The 19,727-nt window shown below is 43.9% G+C and overlaps 1 protein-coding gene across 3 annotated transcripts in view; it reads left to right on the forward strand.

The window, feature by feature from the left end:
• Nucleotides 1-19,727, forward strand: part of LOC105670630 (uncharacterized) — a 178,649-nt gene that overhangs the window by 143,939 nt on the left and 14,983 nt on the right. For all 3 annotated transcript variants that reach the window (XM_067357434.1, XM_012364254.2, XM_012364256.2), the window contains 2 exons: nt 5,128-5,636; nt 9,035-9,243. In XM_067357434.1, the coding sequence (XP_067213535.1) occupies nt 5,262-5,636; nt 9,035-9,243 (584 nt within the window). In that variant the 5' untranslated portion in view covers nt 5,128-5,261. The remainder of the gene's footprint in view (nt 1-5,127; nt 5,637-9,034; nt 9,244-19,727) is intronic.

The following is a 19,727-nucleotide window of genomic DNA, read 5'->3' on the forward strand; positions in this document are numbered from 1 at the left end:
GCGATATACTTTATACGTATCGAAATTGCCGTAAAATTATACTGTACGTAATTCAGATTACGTGAAAATATCACCTGTCACTGGATCGTCCAAGAATATATTCGCCGAGATCGTTTTCGAGAAGAGTCACTTCGCTCGTTTCCGCAGGGGCGAAATCGACGCGCGCGAGACGTTAAGTGTATAAAGTGCAAAACTGTTATTCGGGACGGAATAGCAGCAGTGCGTATTTGGCGATACTAGGTTCGACCTTTGACGCCGCCCCATAAATATCCGACGTTGACGGCTTGTTACTTCGCGCCACGTGAACCGACCATAACATCCGATACGCCTGGTATATGTAAGATGTTTCACCGACTAATCATCGTGACACGTATCTTATCCCTTTTTCCAAAACTTTGAAAATTATGCAAGACTCACGCGTAAACGCGTATTTATATTTGCCCTATTTATCTCGTTACGGTTTTTTTTTTTTTTTCCCGAGTGTCATTCGAGACTTCTGCGAAGTTCTAAAAGCATAAAAATGAGGGATTCACCGGTGCATAGTATCCTTATTTAAGAACGTAAAGAGTAATGAACCTAAAAATCTCTGAGGAGCTAACAAACCAAGTCCGACTATCGAAGATCGAGGAAGAACGGTAAAGAACAACTTCGCGCTCGAATTGTTCCGATTTGAAATTTCGAAGAGTAAGAATCGCGTCAAACGAATTCAGCGAACATCGCGGGCCAATACATGGAAGAAAGCCGCTTTCTTCCTTCGTCTGAATTCCTCAGTAATTGCGTGCCGTGGTCCCTCCTCGTTGTTGTTCCTCTCTTCGTTCGCCTGTTCCCCGAAGAGAGAAGAGCTCGGGCTTGCGCTCGCGCTTGCCCGCGCGCGCGCGCGCACGCCTTTTCATTTGTGCGCCCTCCTAGGATACACTTATAATAGGTGGGCCGTGCGTGGCAAACAGGAAAGAGGCCGCCGCGACGCGCCTAATCACTATAATCGTCCCCGCCAATAATTAGATTATTTTCAGTGTCTTCCAGCGCTGTCCCTCTCTCGCCAGTGATTACCGGTCTGAACTTATCATTACATCCCCACATCGATCCCTGCTCGCCTCGGGCGCGCCCTAAGAGAATGACCATGTTTTTTTTCGTACGGGACCTGGCAATAATCTAAGATGTTTGATATTCTCGAAAAGGGAGATTAGAACATTGTAGGCTGTCTTAAATACGGGCTCGATGTGTGTGTGCGTGTGTGTGAATTTATTATTATACGAGATAAAAGCGAGGGGAACGAATTTTATTTTACTCGCCGGTATAAGATAAAAACCGTGCCGCACTGGCTTTTATTTATACAGAAGGATACGGACGAACTAATGAGATAAATTAATAGTTGGAAATGGTCATAACAAATTTCCAGAAATTCTGGATACAAATTTTCCTCGACATTCTCGCGATGACAAAGTGATCATAATTTTCATAGTTCCACGACGTTCACGTTGATTGGTTCTGACGCGCCTCCAGAATACGTTTTTAGTACTTGTGGGCTCAAGGGTGTTCATTATGCCACTTGAAGGTTTATTACGAGGTACAAATACTCTATTTTATTGTCGCCGACTAGCTGCAGCGGAATTCTTGAACCTTTCGCGTAAAGTATTATTACCGGAGAACTGGAAGATGGAAAGCCCGAAGGCGAGTCTTGGTCATCATTACCGGAGTCCCTTTGAGGGCTGGCACAATCTCATGTCTTTTATTAGTAATAATCAGAGTTGCACTTTCCAGTGCTAGGGGACGGCGAATATATATATATATATACAATATATACGGTCAGTCCAAGGAAAATTATACACTAATAAGTGGAATTATACTCTAAAAAGGCTGTTTTTTTATTTATACAAGAAGAATGGCACGTGTAAAAATACGTATATAATGCTCTTTTCGGATACCTGATGAATAATTAAATGAAGAAGCACGAAGCATTCCAATTCGATTATCGATCGATATTCCTCGTTCGGAATGATGTCTTTTATTTCAGGATTGAGTCCCTCAAAATGCGTCTGTGCGCCCTCGACTCGTAAAGACGTGCACGGCGGGTTAACGTCTCGGAATGAAACCGTAGCCGCGCTGATATTAATTTCGCGAGACTACGCGGGCCATCCCGCGCCATTTTATTGGTCCTTAAGACAACGCCCGACGATTTCGTAATACTGCCGATCCCAATGAAACAGCAGTTCCCGGCGATGCGATCGTACGAGGCGGGGGAGGATGAACTGTGGGCGAGGAAGACTTTTACGATCTGGCAATTCGTGAAAGAGTTCGTCAGATCCAGAAATATTTAAATTCAATCGGGATGCGGGTGCTGTAAATCGCGACGAGTCGAAGAAAATTCTCTTCGACAGGAGGGAAGATTTGTGCGCGCTTTTTCCTTCTTTCCGTCCTTTTCTGCGTCAACAAAATTTCTCGCAGATACAATTAATTCTGTATCGATTTGTATCTCATGTAATTTAATTCGAAAATTAATTTCACGCGTGCGCCTGCCGCGCGGAATCGCGTCTAAAATGGCGAGATATCGTGGACGACCTTGAACAGTGGCGGAAGCAAATCGCCGCCAAGGGGTTGATCCTATTCACCGGAATGTAACATTTCTCCCCCGCCGACTGAGGATCGCCATTAATCCTTAGGCTGACTTTCTTTCCGCTCGCTGTCCTATAGAACGGGGCGTCCTCGTTATCGACGCTTATCGCTAATAAGATCGCTGGACCGCTCGTTATCGTCGTCGTCGCACTCGCCCTGTCCTCATTTTCGTACGATTGCGATCGTTAATTATCCCTATCGCAGCCGATCGCCCTCCTCCATCCTTCTCTTTCGTCTTCCCCCCCTCTCCCCCCTCCCCCTCTCCCTCCTTACCCACGCGCTTTCGTCGTTCTCCTCGTCATTATCATTCCAGTAATTACCGGTGTATTCCCTCGTTATCATCTTGTTATCGTTTGGCCATCGCGTTTCCGCGAGGAGTGGCGAGCGTCTCCGGAGAGGTCAGGCCTCGCGAGCGTGTGGGGGCGCGTTGATAACGAACAATGAGGAACATTGATACTTGAAATTATATTGACAGCCAAATCGATATTCGACCTCGATGCGATTTGATAGATCCGAACTGCTATCTGTTTGTTTTCGGTTTACTCGTCGCTACGGCAATCCTACAGCTTTTGTTCGCGACCTAAAGTGCATCGTAATGTATAGTCACCTTGATTTACGATCGATCGCGATAGACGTGTTTGATTAAACGTGTGGTTAAATCAATATCGCCAATTATAGATAAACAAACGGCATTAATCCTTTCAGTACTACATAACGGCGCGAAGCATACTTTATAATTATCAGATAAGACCTTTTTATATTTTATAATTCATTGTTTTACGCTTTACATAAATGTACACATTATTATTGCAACGTGTTACGATAAAAGCATGCGGAGCGCGCGGAAAATTCATTTTCCGCCGAATTATGGTATTTTAAAAATTCGACGCGCAAACCACCATTTATGAGTAAACGTGGCTTGCGTAAGGCGTTACGTTATTATTACGCTACCTGCTCAAGCCGGCCATCTGATCAGTAGTAATGAAATTTTTTTGTCGCTGCACGTGCTTCGCAAGGATCGTGTGACCGCCCCGTCGGCCGGTGCCGCCCAAAATCGGGATCACTCGTCGTCGCGGATCGATTTAATAGCCGATATCATTGCACAAAGTTCAAAAGACGAGACTCTAACGCTTTTCGAACAAGCCTTATAATTATTTATTTTAGATAACTGTTTCGCAAAGTGTCATCGATCGACAATTACGCAAGTGGAGTTTGCGTTTTTCGGTACGGCGGCGTGTAAGGACGCGAAACCAGTGTCCGCCGCCGAGTGTCGCGTTGAAATTCGCAAATTAAAACGGCGTGTTTGCACGTGTGCGACTGAAAAGAGTTAAACGCGATGATCCGTGATAATCCGAATCGGTGGCACTCATGAATAGAGTGCCGCGCGCGACAGCCGCGGAATCTAAGTAACCGTATTAAGAAGCAGCCGACACGCAGAAACGCGGAGCGAGCGGGTCCGTAAGGGCATTAATGCGTCGGAGATTTATGTGGTAACGGCGAGGATGAAATTCCATCGCGGTAGGTGCTCGCATAAGTGGCACGCTGCTCGCCCGGTAGAGGCGCGAGAGTTATGGTTGCCCATACTGATATCCACTATAAACTCCCCCGTCGCCCGCCCTACCCCCCTCGCTCGTCCTCCTACGTTCTCTGCCCCGGCATACTTAATTAAATACGTATTAAGAGCCTGAGTGTGTTCCGATGTACCGATGTGCGTCTGCATCGTGGAATAATATATGCCTCAGTGCGCGCGCGCTAATTACTTTCTCCCACCGACGTCGCACACTGACATTTTTACTTTCCCCGCGTACAGTGGAACTGCATTTATCGGGATAACACGCGCGGGACAAGCTGCTTTCGTGTAAGAAGAAAATTTTTCAATATTACACGCGCCGGTGAAGACGAATTCAGAGTATCCGCCGTAAGGAGATAATTGCTCTTTCATTATTCATCAATCATTATGTGCACGCACATGACAGATCGGTCAGTTTTGTAAAGGGAAAAAAAAAATACCGAGGCCTGGCGAGAAGGAATTCGGTATCTTCCGCCCTTAAAACCGACTGAATAAAGGCCGCTCGTTACGAAGGAAAAAAAGACAGAAATTTTGAATGGACCGTTAATCAGCACACCCGCTGAGCTGCGAAGAAAGACGATTATTGTTAATTAAAGTGGGCGTGCTACGCGTGGTCACACTTGCCGGTTTCGTAGTTTTCGACAAAGGATAGGTCAAGTTTTACGAATTTAATTTTATTTTTTCGGATTTAAAATTTTCCAGTCCGACCTGAATATCGTGCCGGTTATAAGTAGAACTTTTTTCAATATAGCGATAATGATACAAAAGATTAAAAGACAAAAAGATATTATATTAATTTTGTGCAACAATTACGATTTTATACTAAATTAAAGAATAAGAATTAAAAGAAATTAAATTAAATTCCGTTAAATTACTTTTAATAAGAATGAAAAATTCATATTGAAATCAACTGAAGAGCATGTGTTTTTTTTTTACTGTTGCAGATTTCACCCAAGTACCGGAAGAAAAGCCCGGGCTCCAGGACGAAATAGTCTTTATTTCGCTGTTGGAAGCTGTTGGTGGGCTCCTTGAGCCCACCCTCTCATCGGTCAAACTGGCGAGCGCGCTAACCGCTGGTATGAACCCCCACCATCCGGGCCATTCCGCAGCCTATCCCCATCATCCCTCGCTCTCGGGCAGTCCGCATCACTCGGGGCCCGGCGGGCCGCATCACGCGTACGGGACTGGCGGAGGAGGAGGCGGTGGCGGCGGTACGACAACAACCCCCGACTTACCCAGCCCGCACTCACCCTCGCACGCCGGTGGTGCCGGCGATCCCGCCACTCCCTATGCGACCCTGCAGCCTGGACAGGGCATGGGCAGCAACGGGCATCATCACGGTGGCGGCGGCATGATGCAGGACCATCCACATCACCCTGGGCATCCCCATCCGCACATGCCGGGACACCCCGCGTATCCACCGGTCAATCACAACAATAACTGCACGCTCAAAGTGAGTATCACTGGCATCATTATCGGAGACCTTGGAGAGAAAGTTTTGTATAATTATTCGTATATTTTATGCGCGCGCTTTGTGATACGTATTATTTTAAATATCGGTCTTTTTTTTTTCTCTCTCTATATTGCGCTCGATCCGAAATTCGATTTCTCGCGCGATGAAGTGAAGCAATACAGATAGTTTCAAAGACGCGGCATCGGGGCCCTTTCTCACAAAGAAAACTGGTATAATATAGGGTCACAGGCTACAATTCAGCAGATATTATCCATCCGTCCGACCCTCATTTACCCCACCATTGACAAACGTAACAATATAGGCATTTATGATGGAGAAATATAATTGAATTGGGGCGGAGGGGCCCATGTGGTTCCCTCTACATCTTTCTGCTTTACCTGTCTGTCCCCCCCTCCTCCCTCCCCTCTCTCTCTCTCTTCTTTCTCTTTCTTCCGGCTTTTGTATGAGTACTCATAGACGCGTACATCTGTTGCTTTATTTCGTGAATTGCTTTTTCATGTTTGTTATTATTAGAGGCTTTTTTTATTATCTAAAATTTTAACTTGATATTTTCTTATCGCTTTATCCTTTTAGCTTTTTTATTTAATTACCGCGGGTTTCGCTTATTTCTTTTGTCACGTACAAGGTTTGATGTTTATTATTAAAATTTTTAAGATTGCAGTTTATCTTTTTTCCGAGAAAAAAATGATTGTTCAAGAAGATGAGCATGTTGAATATGAAAACAAAAATCTTAAATTTGTAGACTTTTCTGTTTTGTGAAACGCGTTAGAATTATCATCCAATATTGTCCTGTCGATTTTGGAAATCAGAAAAATCAATATTTTTTATTTGGAAACTTTGTAGGCTTTTATGGGCTTGTTTGTTATTTTAATTCCGTCACTTCTTCCACTCGCTTCTCTATCACTCTGCTTTGTAATCTTAAGTTCTTCGCTCCAAGAGACTTTTGTACTTGCATCTTTTCTTCTATGTTTTTCATCGTTTCAGATTCCCGTGTTTTTCTGCTCTTCCATCTTTATATTCCTTCTTAACTCTATCTCTGTCCCTTCTTCTTGTCTTCTTTTTCATATCGTACCTTTTCTCTTTCTTACTTTTCTTTGTTTTTCACTTAGTTTATCGCTGTATATTGTAAACGCACATGTAACGTATTGAAAAATTTGCCGCAACTTTCGCTTTACACAACATTGTAAGACTCGGCAGCACTTAGGGAACTTGTCCCAGAATATTCCCCTCTCGCGCCTCCACGTCGTTCCTTGTCTCTTTCCCATTCTCTTTTTCTCTCAACTGGTACTATGGAAAGGATCCCCTTCCTTCATTCTCCCCCCTTCCCCACCGTTGGGTCTTTCTCTCTCTCTGCCATACGAATGAGTCCTCCGTTCACCTCCCTTCCTGACCGCTCAGACCCCTTCCCCTTCACCTCACCGATCCCTCTTGCCGTCTTTATCCCGCGTTCCCTTTTAACGTTGGTTGGATCGTTTCTAGGCTCACCTTTTTATCCTCCCCACTCGGCTAAGGTACCTGAACCCGCAGGCCCGCAAGGCATTCGGGGGCCCGCAGCGCCAGTTGGGTCCCGTCCGCGCTTCGCTTCGTTTCGTTCTCTCAGTTTCCTTTCTATACCCGCGTCCATGACTGCACTGCGCAGAGAACGCGTCGCCGAGAACAGCGAGTTTCGTGAGGTTTGTTCGTCGCTTGTGGTGTAGTGCTTCGTTCCGTCGCCGTAGAGCCGTAAAATTCGGGGGGAATTCGCCGGATTCTTGCGAATTCTGCAAATCGCGGTGGGAGAAAGTGAGTGCGAGCCGCAACGGGAACTTGTTGGAGGCCGAGTGATATCATTCGCCGGAGTGAATCTGTGCGGCCCGAGATCGTGTTTTCATTGTTTTTTTTCTCTCTCTTCGTGCTGTGAGTAACATCATGGAGGTCCAATATCAGCCGTATCACTACAATACGATTACATCGCGGATGGATAAACCCTGGTTCACGAACATTAAGACGGAAGTCAAAGTAAGCATATGTATAAATGGACGAAATTTTTGCGGGAAACGGCGCTCTCCGCAAGTACGTTCGTCGACAATTAACGCATTCGTTCTTGTATCTTTCGCGTAAACCGAACGAACATTGCTATGTCTATCGTACCGTATCGTACTAGTCGCATAACTGCACGTGTAGACATTAAAAGTTGAAAGTCATCCTCTATACCATGAGATTACTATATCAATAGATACGTGAGTGTTATGTGTATGTGTGTGTGTGTGTGTGTGTAGATATGTATATGCACTCTCGCTAATGGTACTTAATACCTATAATTTATACAATTTCATGTGTCTGTATAAATGTATAAATGTATATACATAAAGCATGTATATTGACGCGCGCATATATAAGGTGTTTCATTTCAAACGGAACATCAACTAAAATACTGATTCTTCAAAAAGATATTTTAAATTAAACATATTCTGTTTCAAAGTCGACATTCTGTGATTAGCATTTTGTATCTGAATGTAATATGAAATATGTAAAATATTCAATTTCCAATTATTTTATTTTATCAATTTTATACACAAAGTAATGAGAATTTATAAATCATTTTATAAATATAATTAATAATTTTAAACACAAAATAATGAGAAAAATAAAAATATATATAAAAGAACACTATTCCCGTGTAAAAACTTTACAGTGATTTTAAAATTTCGAAAGCGCGTCTTCAATTAGAAGAAAATTATGTTAACCACAGAATGTCTTCTTTGAAACAAATAATATAATTACTTGTAATAAAACAATTACTTTCATGCTTTCTACAGATCCTTACTTTCCTCCGTTATTTTAATTAAATATAACAAAGAAGTATTATTGTGTACAAAATTAATGCAGTTGTTTCGTTGATTTAATGGTAAACTGAAGTTTTAGTAATAATCTAGTATTGAGCAACATTGTTCAAAGTGAAATTAGCGAGTAAGTTGTAAATCCCGCGAGCGAAGAGTTACGTTCGCCTACGTGCGTTTGCATAATCACGAGTAAGCATTCATAATAAGCGCGCACTTAAGACGCTGTAATGATTTAGTGCCCGTTAATGACTTTCTGTTTCGCATTAATTACCACGATGCTTGAATTTCTATTTATAATGGGTTAGAAACGATTTCTAAGATGTGTTGCAACTCTCCGTACGTCATATTTTAACATATTTCTTATCATCGTCGTCTATTGTACATGTTCGCGTTTCGTAACCGATAATTTCTTTCGCATTGTCCTGAGACAAGAAAATACACGCGCGCCATTAGTCACAACTGATATATAATAATCTAGTGTATTGTTTTTAAACTTCGTGTTTCAGCATGCGCATTTGCTCAATAAATTAACGAAAGAAAAATTTTGTGTTGCAGCAGGAAGGCGTTCCAAGCGGGTCAACCGGCCTTCGGGTATGCGCCCAGTGCAATCATCAAATAATGGAAAGATGGCTGTTGCTAGCAATGGATCGGTATTGGCACATCGGCTGCCTCAAATGCACGTTATGCAGCGTGGTATTGGGAGAAGTCGGCCAATCCTGCTACACCAAAAGTGGCATGATTCTCTGCAAAGCCGACTACAGACGGTAAGTTGTGAATTTACTTCTCTCGAATAAGACACACCCACTATCTGTCGTACGAAAGTGAAGGAGAAATATTAAAAAAATTTCCATTAAGTGAAGAAAAGGAAAAAAAAAAAAAAAAATTCCTTTCTCCGGCAATACGAGAAGTATTCTCGGTATTTAAGAGACATTATTTAAATAAACACGGAAACGTAGGCTTTTTCGCATATCGCTGCTTATCATGTTGAAGAATTGATAGCGATAGCCACTCATAAATAAACTGAAAATTATCGCTTCCATTATATTAGATACTATGTCGCGCGTGCATGGCATCGCATATTTTGTTTTTTCCAACACGTGCGCGATCCCACGCGGAATCGCGCCGTCTAATTTCTTGAAACTAATAACAACGCCCGACGCTTCGTTATTAATAATAAATACTGTTATTGTTCGGCCATTACACGGCTAATTTATCGTGGTACTTGCCGCGTGTTCGTTTATACCGTGCCGGGATTCCGGGGAGCCAATATCGCGCAATCAACATTCCTCTCGTGCAAAATAGCCGTGGACTAGGAAGTTTGCCGTTTTACGTCATATCTTGTGATAATATTTGCCTTCTTATTTGATAGTCTCCGCTGATTATCCGCTGTTAAAATATATCAAACAATGCGTAAACATCTTCAAGGTATCCAAATATACGTGCGAAGATACCAAAGAATCGAGAGTCTCACAATTTAGACAGTATATTTGCAGAATTAGAATTCTGGAAAAAGTAGAAACACAGAAGATAAAAGAATAAAGCGAGCGTAATTCTGTTAATGATAACTCACAACAATGTTAATGACAACTCACGGATATCTGAAGGGTATTTGAAAAGAAGTTGGGCGTATTTCGTATCTCACAACGTCATAAAACATTCTCGTTGTCTGGCTATCTATTACGATTACCGTATCACACGTAACTCGACACAAGCGCGCACGCATCTCTCGCCAATCGTTTATCGATGAATGGCTTACAACTTTGGGATTGCCGCGTCGCGATGAATATGCATCTAATCGGCGTGGCCGTTCCAAATTTAGAGGATTCGAGGTCAGAGCGCAATTTAATGAGAAACAGACGCTGAACTTAGTTAGTCCCCCCGAAATAGATCGGCACAACCTGGCCCGGCCGCACGTACCGGAGGTAATGGAACTGTCAGTGTTTTTTTTTTGTTTTTTTTTTTACTCACCAACCAGTTATATCCGCACGAGGAGTGACATTTCTTGCATTTCATGCTGCAGTTAAACGCGCTCTGCCAGTCGTCTTGCTGTGTTTTATAATAATACCGCGGTTGAAACACTTATTACGACGACACTTATAATTTTGCGACGTATTAATCGCGCTAATTGACGCTAACATAAATATTTCGATTTCAACAGATCTTTCCTTATCGTGCAATTGCTGTTGCTGTAGCGCACGTATGTTCTAATCTGTTAGCATAGCTGAGCGATTTAGTCCGGCCTAATATCAATATTTGACCACGGGGCGCCCCTAGGACGGGTCTAACATCATCCATCCTGGTGCCTATCGGCTCCCTCTTCGAAAAATCAGTCTCGATAAACCATTTGGGAGTTTATCTTCTGGTACTAATTTAAAAACTGATATTAGTTTTGGAAAGAGGAAATATTACATCAAAGAAATATAGAACAGAAAAATTCAAGCGATTTTAAAGATATTGCGGATTAACGAACGTAAATATATTTTTTCACTCTTACTATTTGTTACATATTTTTTATCTATTTAAAAACTTCTTATTATATATAAATTTTTTTATTGAAAAGCGATAGTTAACAAATGAATTTCGATATATTTAAAAGCATATATATATATATATATATATATATATATATATATATATATATATATATATGCAGCAGACTCGCTTATGATCTTCTACTTAAGACAACAACGGCACGCTCTTGCTGAACATTCAGTGCATCATATCACGCTAAGCGCTTTATACCCCGCACAGCTTTACAATCAAACTACTGTCGGAATTGAAACCAACCAGTTGTCTCGAAACACCATCGGTGTCTCCTGCGCGAGAGGTAGTAACCGCTTCGTCGAAAAGAGAACGACGGATATATCCGCGCGAACCGAGTGGATAGACAGATGGATGGAGAGGATAGCGCGCGCGGTGCGACTCTCGGAAAGATAGCGGGGAGGCTGGAGAGGCGAGAGAGAAGGGATGGCGGTTCGTTTCTTTTGGATTCAAGGAATGTTTCAATCAGTTTGATTGAAGGGCTGAGCCACGGCAAGAGGGTAAACTCGATTTACAGCCGTGTAGGAGGGATGGCGCGGTGGACCAGGACGGAACGGAAGGAGGGAGAGCGAGAGAGAGAGAGTGAGAGAGAGCGAGATGGAGCAGGGGGAGGGGGGGACTGCAGAGGGGGCGGCTGGTGGGTGCCACAATCACCGAGATGCGTCCAATCACCCCCAGCCCCCGACGCCATCGGGTTTCGGGCGTACGAACAAGGGGCTGAAGGGATCGAGGAAAAGGGGAATGATAGAGAGAGGAAGAGAGAGCGCGGCCAATCATCGCTCGGCTTTCCGCTGGAGCGACGTCGTCGTGATGCTGGTTTGTCCTAGATGTGCAATCAGACGGCTTCCAGCCCTCTAGCTTGCTCCGCTGGCTCCTTCTCCCTCCATCTTTCTGGCCGAATACCAAATTCCAGCAATTTGGTAGGTAGGTACTTTGTTGAATCAACATGATTGGGCTTGACGGAGCCCGGCGACGCGCCATGCCGCGCTGTGCCACAACGAGCGACGGGCGACGAGCCGACGAGAGCCGAGGACGAGAGGACTGTCGAAAACGGGACGGAGACGGGCACAGATTGCCTCCGAACTCTTCGCAAATCTTGCCGGAAACGGACGAGCGTTTTGTTAATAATGCTGCCGATAATCTCCACCTGTGGTTCGGATCCGATTGTCAATTTATCCGGGGCTCGAAACTGTGTCGACATCATAAGGGAATAATGGATAATTGCGAATTATTAACGTTATCACATTGCGGATTAATATATTTTACATATATTAGATTCTGCAGATTCCAAAAGAAATAAGCACGGTTTAAAATTGAAGAAAGAAAATGACGAGTGCGCGGAATAATGATAAAACATATATTTTATCTGCGGTAACAATAGCGAGATAATATTAGACGAAACTAATAATAGCAGTTATAATAGTAACGGCGATATAACAGAAAAAGAGACTGTCAATTGAGTTGGCGCGAAGGAGAACACGGTGTATTTTCCGCGCTCGATTCAGCCCGCATCGCGTCGAGGGAGGCACGTACGTAGACGGTAGGTCGCCGGAGGTGCTGAGGGAAACGAAGAAGAGGGCAAGAGCGGGGGGGGAGGGGGTCGAAGGGGTGGCACCGGCGATAAGGGGTTCATTAGAGGCAGTTTATTACTGCCTTTGAAGTCTCTCGCGTGTTGCCGTTAAGTCGCTCGATATCTCGTAATATCTCGCTCTAATCTCGCGAGGAGAAGTTAATTGCTACCTTCACCCCCGCCACCTTCTCACCTCCGGCCGATCTATGCGCCCCTATCGCGCCCGCCGCGCCAGCCCCTCACCGCCCCCTCGCCGCCACCCGCGCCGCCATCCCGCGCCGCCGCCGTCCCGGTTTCCTCGCACATGTCGCCTTTACAATTAGACGCTTAATTCGGGCCACCGCTGGGCTGAAATTTTCACCACCCCCTCGCCTGCCCGGCCCTCTGACCACTTCACCCGCTGCCACCCGCTTCGACCGCGGCTCGAGTCGGGAATTTCCTGCCCTTGGTCAGCAGCCACCGTGCCGCTTCTCGAACTTGGTAATTTCAGAGTTTGATAAACGCACACGATCACGTGCCAAAAATGCGTGACTCACAATCAGTCAGTCGTCAGTCGACGAATAAAGCTGCCAGATAGCAAAGTGAGATAAGTTAAAGATCGTTGAACCTTGAGAAATATAAGACGTAGTCGCGAGAATAACAAGACGGTTCAAACCTTACAATTGAAATATTGACGAATATTCTTTATTTTTAATTAATTTTTTATCGATATTATTATTCAGGAAGAACAGCACATTTTCGTCAGCGATTCAAATGATCGGAACATTATTCTCAATGTATCGTGAATTTAAAAAAAAAAGAGTGCAAGTTGACAGCGTTAATTAGCAAAAGCTTACGTTAAGATTCTATGTACACAAGCAAAGATATTTGAGCGACAGTTTAATCGAAGCATAATTCGGCCATTAAATCAATACCGTTCGTTACAATCTCGACAAGATTACGCGAGAGGAGGAGCGGGGGGACGAATAGCCGCGGCAAATAGAGAGGAATTAATCCGTTCAACTTGACAGCGATTTCACGGGGGAAATTAAGAGAATACCGCAGAAGGTGGTTACGCTGCCGGCGGTGATGGCGCGTACGCGATGGTAGAGGCTGATTCACGAAATGTTTGCGCGATTTTGCGATATTCGCGTTTGATTCCGCATCAAACCGAGTAATGGTATTTGAACAGGCTCGTGTGTGATCTAACGATGTTCCCCGGATGGATGGATTGTAGAGAAGGATGGCCAGCCGGAAGACCACGGCCGAGAAGTACTTTGCGCTTGACCGTTTTGCACAAACGCACAAGTCGTCGGTTCGCAATTATAATTAATTAATTAATTGCACTCAGCAGTTTAATCATATAATTACATATTTATCAATCTAGGTGAATTGCAAATTTAATTATGATAATTCAGGAATAATGAGGACGAGGTAGGAACCAGCTCTTTTTTTTTTTTTGCAAGAGATTGACTTTAAATCTCCCAATAATTAAGAAAAGATATATATCTTTAACTCCGAAAGATAAATTTTTAATATTAATTAATTTTTATATTTTTCTTCTACGGATATCTGTAGGATAATAATGCTTAATTAAGATAATACTAAAGATAACGCGCGCTAAGAATATATACGGGATGTCCATTCTGTGTATGCAATTAATATTATTTCTTTGACGAAGGACTTTAGCGACAATTAAAAAAAGAAAGAATTATTGTTTAGAGGAAATGTACAATGCTAAAAAAATATTTTACATAATTTATACGATACACAAGGAGACTGTCTGTGGAATTCTGCATAATTTTGCATAAATCTAAAAAAAATGTCACGTTTACTTTTATATAAATTGACGGACTTGATTATAAAGAAAAATATCGCATTATCCAAGCATTGGTTCTACGTGCAAATGAAGACATCCGCGGAAACTACGTCGTTCGTAATTAAATACAACAACCTAAGTGAAGCGCACGTGAGCAAACGCGCGGTGGATTTGCTCGGAATCCAGCGGAATGCTTTGGTCTTCCTTTGAGAGAACGTTTTATGCGCGTCCCCGCGAAAAAGAGAAAGATGTCCGTCACATTTATCATTGCCGAGATATTAGGTGGCATTTATGCCAACGGCTGCGCGTTGACAAGCCGCCTTTGAGAGTTAATAATAGCCATCATGCGGTTAAACGCGTTTTTAATATTTCAACAATCGCCCTAGAAAAGAAATGAGATTCTTCTTGAGCGGAGTGTAAGAAATCTGAAATCCCGAGGTCCAATTATGAGCAGCTAATAATCCCTTTATTAAAAACTTGTACATTAAATATTACGAATTAATTTTGCGCTTTAAGCGCACAAAGGAAATTTTTTCTCCCGCGCTTGCTCCCTTCACTCCCCGCTTAATTTAATAGATCTATTTTTCGAATACAAATTATTTCCAGTGCCGGATCGATCGCTCGTGCAAATCGAGCGTGCTCGTGGAAAGGAGCTAATCGCCAGAGTGAAGTCCGTATTACGCTCGCCGGTTTATCTGCGATCGAAATATACGCAGCAGGGCGAGCCTTTTCCATCCACTGAATAATAAATAGCGCGATCGTCGTGCCTCGAAACGTATTTGTCCCGACGTCGCCCCGGTGTCCTTTGACAAAACCGCTCGATAATGTCGATACTCATATTCTACGCGTAACTAATCCCGAGGCATACGAGGAATCAACGGGAAATAAAAAAAAAAAAAACAAAAGAAAAGGAATTCATACGGAGAGATGACGAGGAATATCGAGCAAATATTCACGATCAACTAGTAAATTTTATAATTTTATGTACAAAGGAGAGAGTTATATATGGAAGGTAAAGGAATACGTGAAAAAAGAAAAACTTTATTGCGACTTACGGGAATGTTGTTTTGGTCGCTTTTCTACATGATCTGCTCTTCGATGCGCTTGGTCCACTGCTTCTGAATTCCGTCCTAGAAGAGCGCTTTTGATTTTGTGAACGAACATTCTTACATCGCCTCAATGATCTCTCCTCTTCTAAAGAAACTTTCCTCTTATAAGTTGCAATAAAATTTTTTTTCCATCTGTCTCCTTTATCCTTTTGACTGTCCTCTCTCTCTCTCTCTCTCTCTCTCTCTCTCTCTCTCTCTCTCTCTCTCTCGTATTACGAGAACTCGTACGGTCAGAAATGATCAAAGAACTGAATGCGCGGTGATCGCATATTGAAAAAATGTTGGTAAACATCACGCATCGCGATTTATTTCACGTGGTGAAACGTGGTGTTAACGAAAAATGGCGCGAGCGCATCCGACGCAAGATACGATGCGTGCGAGCACACGAATGTGTGCGCCACGCGTTCGCGTATCTACGGCACCGCAATCATTTTTCATTTGTTGCACGCATGCTAATTACGGCACGGCGCGTAGGTTTTTTTGAACGAGAATTTATTGAGCCTGGCCGTGCACGTCCGCCACCGGATGTGTTTCCCGATGTTATCAGTGCGGAAAAAGCGGATCTAATTGATACACGCGGAAACAGCGTAAACAGAATGATGAATGATTGATTAAGAAATATTTTTATACTTTTAAGATATTCCAATATATATATATTTTTTTTTTCGAAATAAACGAAATTATTTTTTCCCTCGAATATATAGGTATATGTATATTTTTGCGTGTCAACCGAGGCGTGAATTTTCGGATGATAGAAATAAAGCGTGAACGCACACAGCGGTCATCGGATCGTTTACCCTATTCTGCATGACTATTATCGAAACACTGATCAAGCGTTGTTCCACCATTGTCAAAGGCCCGCGAACAATATTCCGGGCGATTCATTAGGCGCGAACGAAGGATCAGCATGAATTTGCACATCGTCGCGTATTAATGAAACTGTCCCGGGCGGCATAGTGGAAGGAAAATAGCGGCGGAAGAGAGAGAGAGAGAGCGGCTCGCGTGGATTAAGAGCGCGAAGGGCGTTAATTCGCGCGCGGATGGTTTTTCGCAAATTGCAGTTGGTTGTCCGCGCTACTTTTATACGCGGACGATAACGGCGCGCGATCGCGAGATCGCGGGAGAGGGTAACGCGCGGTCCGTGTACGCCGATGATAAGCCATTTGTATTTTAGCCAGCGCTATCGATAATGGAAGTCGGCACGTTGCGTTCATCTTTTTGCGCCGAAGCGTCGGAACGAATTCGACATTTCTATTAATCGGCCCCGTCAATTTCGCGATGAAACGGTGTCGGGAGAATTAAATAGATTTCCCGATGCTGCCATAAACAATTCACTAAAATACCGTATGCAACATACCGTTGCAAATTATTTGCTTAATTTTGTCTTTTCAGGTTTTTGATTTCGCGAATTATCGCGTGTATCGATAATTAATTATCGCTCATTTTCTTTATTCTTTCACTTAAAACCACGATTCAACGAAATTTCCGACGTAACTAAACGCAGAAGGACGTTCGCCCCCACCCTCTCTTCCCCCCTCTTCCGCGCTTCAGGGCAGCTCCGTCAAAGTTGGCGAGCGCGCACGGCTATAATAATAATCCTATTTCGCGACTGCGAGCGGCATAGCAAATAGCCGCGCGATGTGAATCGACGAGGCAGAGCGAGAAGGAGGGTGAGAGAGCGGCAAGAGGTGGAGGAACAAGAGACGACGAGGGGCGGATAGCGAACAGGTCAGGGGTCGTTCCGATGGGAGTTCGGGGGTGGTTGTAGCGTGTACCCAACCTAATAACCGCGATCAGCCATCGCTTATGTGTACCTAATATATCAAATTATGGCGGCGTGCCTTGAATGACAAACCACCGTGCTAGACGTAGAAAGGGGAGGCACCGACGGCCGGAATATCTAGATGTCAGCCATATCGGCCTTTGAGGAGAACCGCACCTCGCCGCACTCGTCGTATCTCGCGTATCTCCCCGCCGGCGCGCTGCTCTTTTTCCGCATCCTTCAATGTCAACGATATCGGGGACGCGTTGCGTTTAAATCTGAAATCTGTTGAAACAACGAGTCGAGATTTTGAAAGAGAGTTAAGTCGACCTGTGAACGTTCGACTTGAACGAGAATCGCAGCTCGTCGCCGTATTTGTTCAATCGCCTCCGTAATTTATTCCGCGCTATTTAATTACGTTCTCGCGGCCGTGACGACATTATATAAGCGGACGAATCATATCTCTCGCTCTCGCCGCTGCACAAGGCCGTTATTAGGTATTAGGTAACGCGCATACGTGTATACACATAATTACGCCGCAAGTACGTGCAAATACACCCAGCCAATTAACCACGAAAACGGACCACCCCCGCATTCTACACGTCCCCCTCCCCCCTTCCCCCCCCCCTCCTCACGCTCTCTCTTTATCCCGCGGTACATTTCATATCGCGCAAATCCTAAAGGGTCGAGCGAGTACAGAGCCCTCCGCAATGCGCTTATGTTGTTGTTGTTGCATCCAGTCTAAAACATTCAGTTTACCGCACGATTCCAATTAATTCTTTCAACTGCAAATTAACCCCCTTCTAAATTTTATTTTATTCATATCCGTCGATCGATACTGCGACTTATTTGTCCGGCCTTGTGTGTCCGAGCAGGAAAATTAAATACGTTTGAACAAAAATAATTTTGCTCGAAAGGATCTGAAACGCGTACCAAGCAGCGGACAATCTTTAAAACACCGAGATTATTCTCATTTGCTCCTCCAGGTCGAACAATTCGATAAAATCGGTCAGAATTTATCGGGAAATATTGTGTATCCTCTGCGCCTTGATCGAGGTGTAGCGTTCTGTCTTTCGTCCGCCTCTCTCGCTTTTATTCTCTCCCTCTCTGTCTTTTCCTTTTAGTCTCTGCTTCTGTTTCGTTTTCTACAAGCATCTCTCTCTCTCTCTCTCTCTCTTTCCCTCTCTCGTTCTCCGCTTCCCTGTCTCTTTCTCCCTCGCTCGCCCATCCGCGCACACACATACACACACATCAACAAACCGCCTCGTTATACAGATACACGGATGCGTCTCGTTTCATCCCTGGTAATTGCTTATTAAATTCCTGGGGGTTGAGGTAAACATCCCTCTCCTCTCCCCATGCTCCTGCACTAACCCTCTTCCACTTGCCTCGCGCTCTCTCTCTCTCTCTTGCGCGCGCGAAGCTATCGCCATTTCTCCATCTACCTGCAATGGAAGGGAAACGTCCGACAGAATTGTTTTCCCGTTACCGTGAAAATATGCCGGAGGGCGGATCTTGCTGCGTAATTGGATTATTAATTAGATTGTTAATGAGACAAATTTCATGTCGAAGGGGATCGTGAACGAACCGCATGACGAAGCGTCGCGCCGACTTCGCAGTCGAGTTGCTCGCTGGCGGATCTTAAATAGAAATCTTTAAGAAGCGATCATATCTGGCTTTATTAAAATTGATTGAATTATTAAACGAACGTTTCGACTGTTTATTAGAATCGTCTACACTGTGTTGTTTGTATGTGCTGTAGAATCTTTTTACACATTTGTGTGGCACAATATGTGGGATTCCGATTTTACGTTTGTATATTGCTAGAGTTATAACGCAGTTGCATTAAGCAGTGTAATTATTATTGACAAGTCTACTTCTCTTTTTTGGCATGTTTTTCATAATTTTTGCTCGATGCAAACAAATTTTTTAAACGACCGAGGTAAACACGACGTACACATATGGACGTGCAAGCGCGCATTTATCGCAGCTAAGTTATTAAACTACCAATATAAAACGGCTCGGCGCGAAAAGTAATTTCCGGTTCAATTTTGATCCGATCCTCGAGTGATACCGGAAATTCGATGACGCGTTTCGACCGGCCCATAGTTGGCAAGATTAGAACTCGTTTCGAAATGCCGTGCCACAGGTGGTTGCCAAGTGTCTCATTCCGCGGGTCGCCAAATTTTCAACGCGGCGTATCGGTTTTATTGGTATATCGAGTATTTTCTTCGGCCGCGAACGCGCGCGTGTCGTTGGCTCTCTAATGCGATCGAGGTTTCGATAAGCGTGCACGCGCGCCCCGGTTCCGCCGACCGTGTGGTCTCGCGCTCGCGGTGCCGCGAGAACAATCGCGAGGATTTTGTAAGTGGTGTTGTTTTCTTTCCTTTTTTTTTTTTTTCCAGCGCGTTGCATCTTCCAAATGGACGCGCGAAATATATCAAGAGTCGAGGAAACCGGTTTTGACT

The sequence above is a fragment of the Linepithema humile genome, chromosome 6, assembly GCF_040581485.1.
Source record: "Linepithema humile isolate Giens D197 chromosome 6, Lhum_UNIL_v1.0, whole genome shotgun sequence".
In the NCBI taxonomy this organism is placed as follows: Eukaryota; Metazoa; Arthropoda; class Insecta; order Hymenoptera; family Formicidae; genus Linepithema; species Linepithema humile.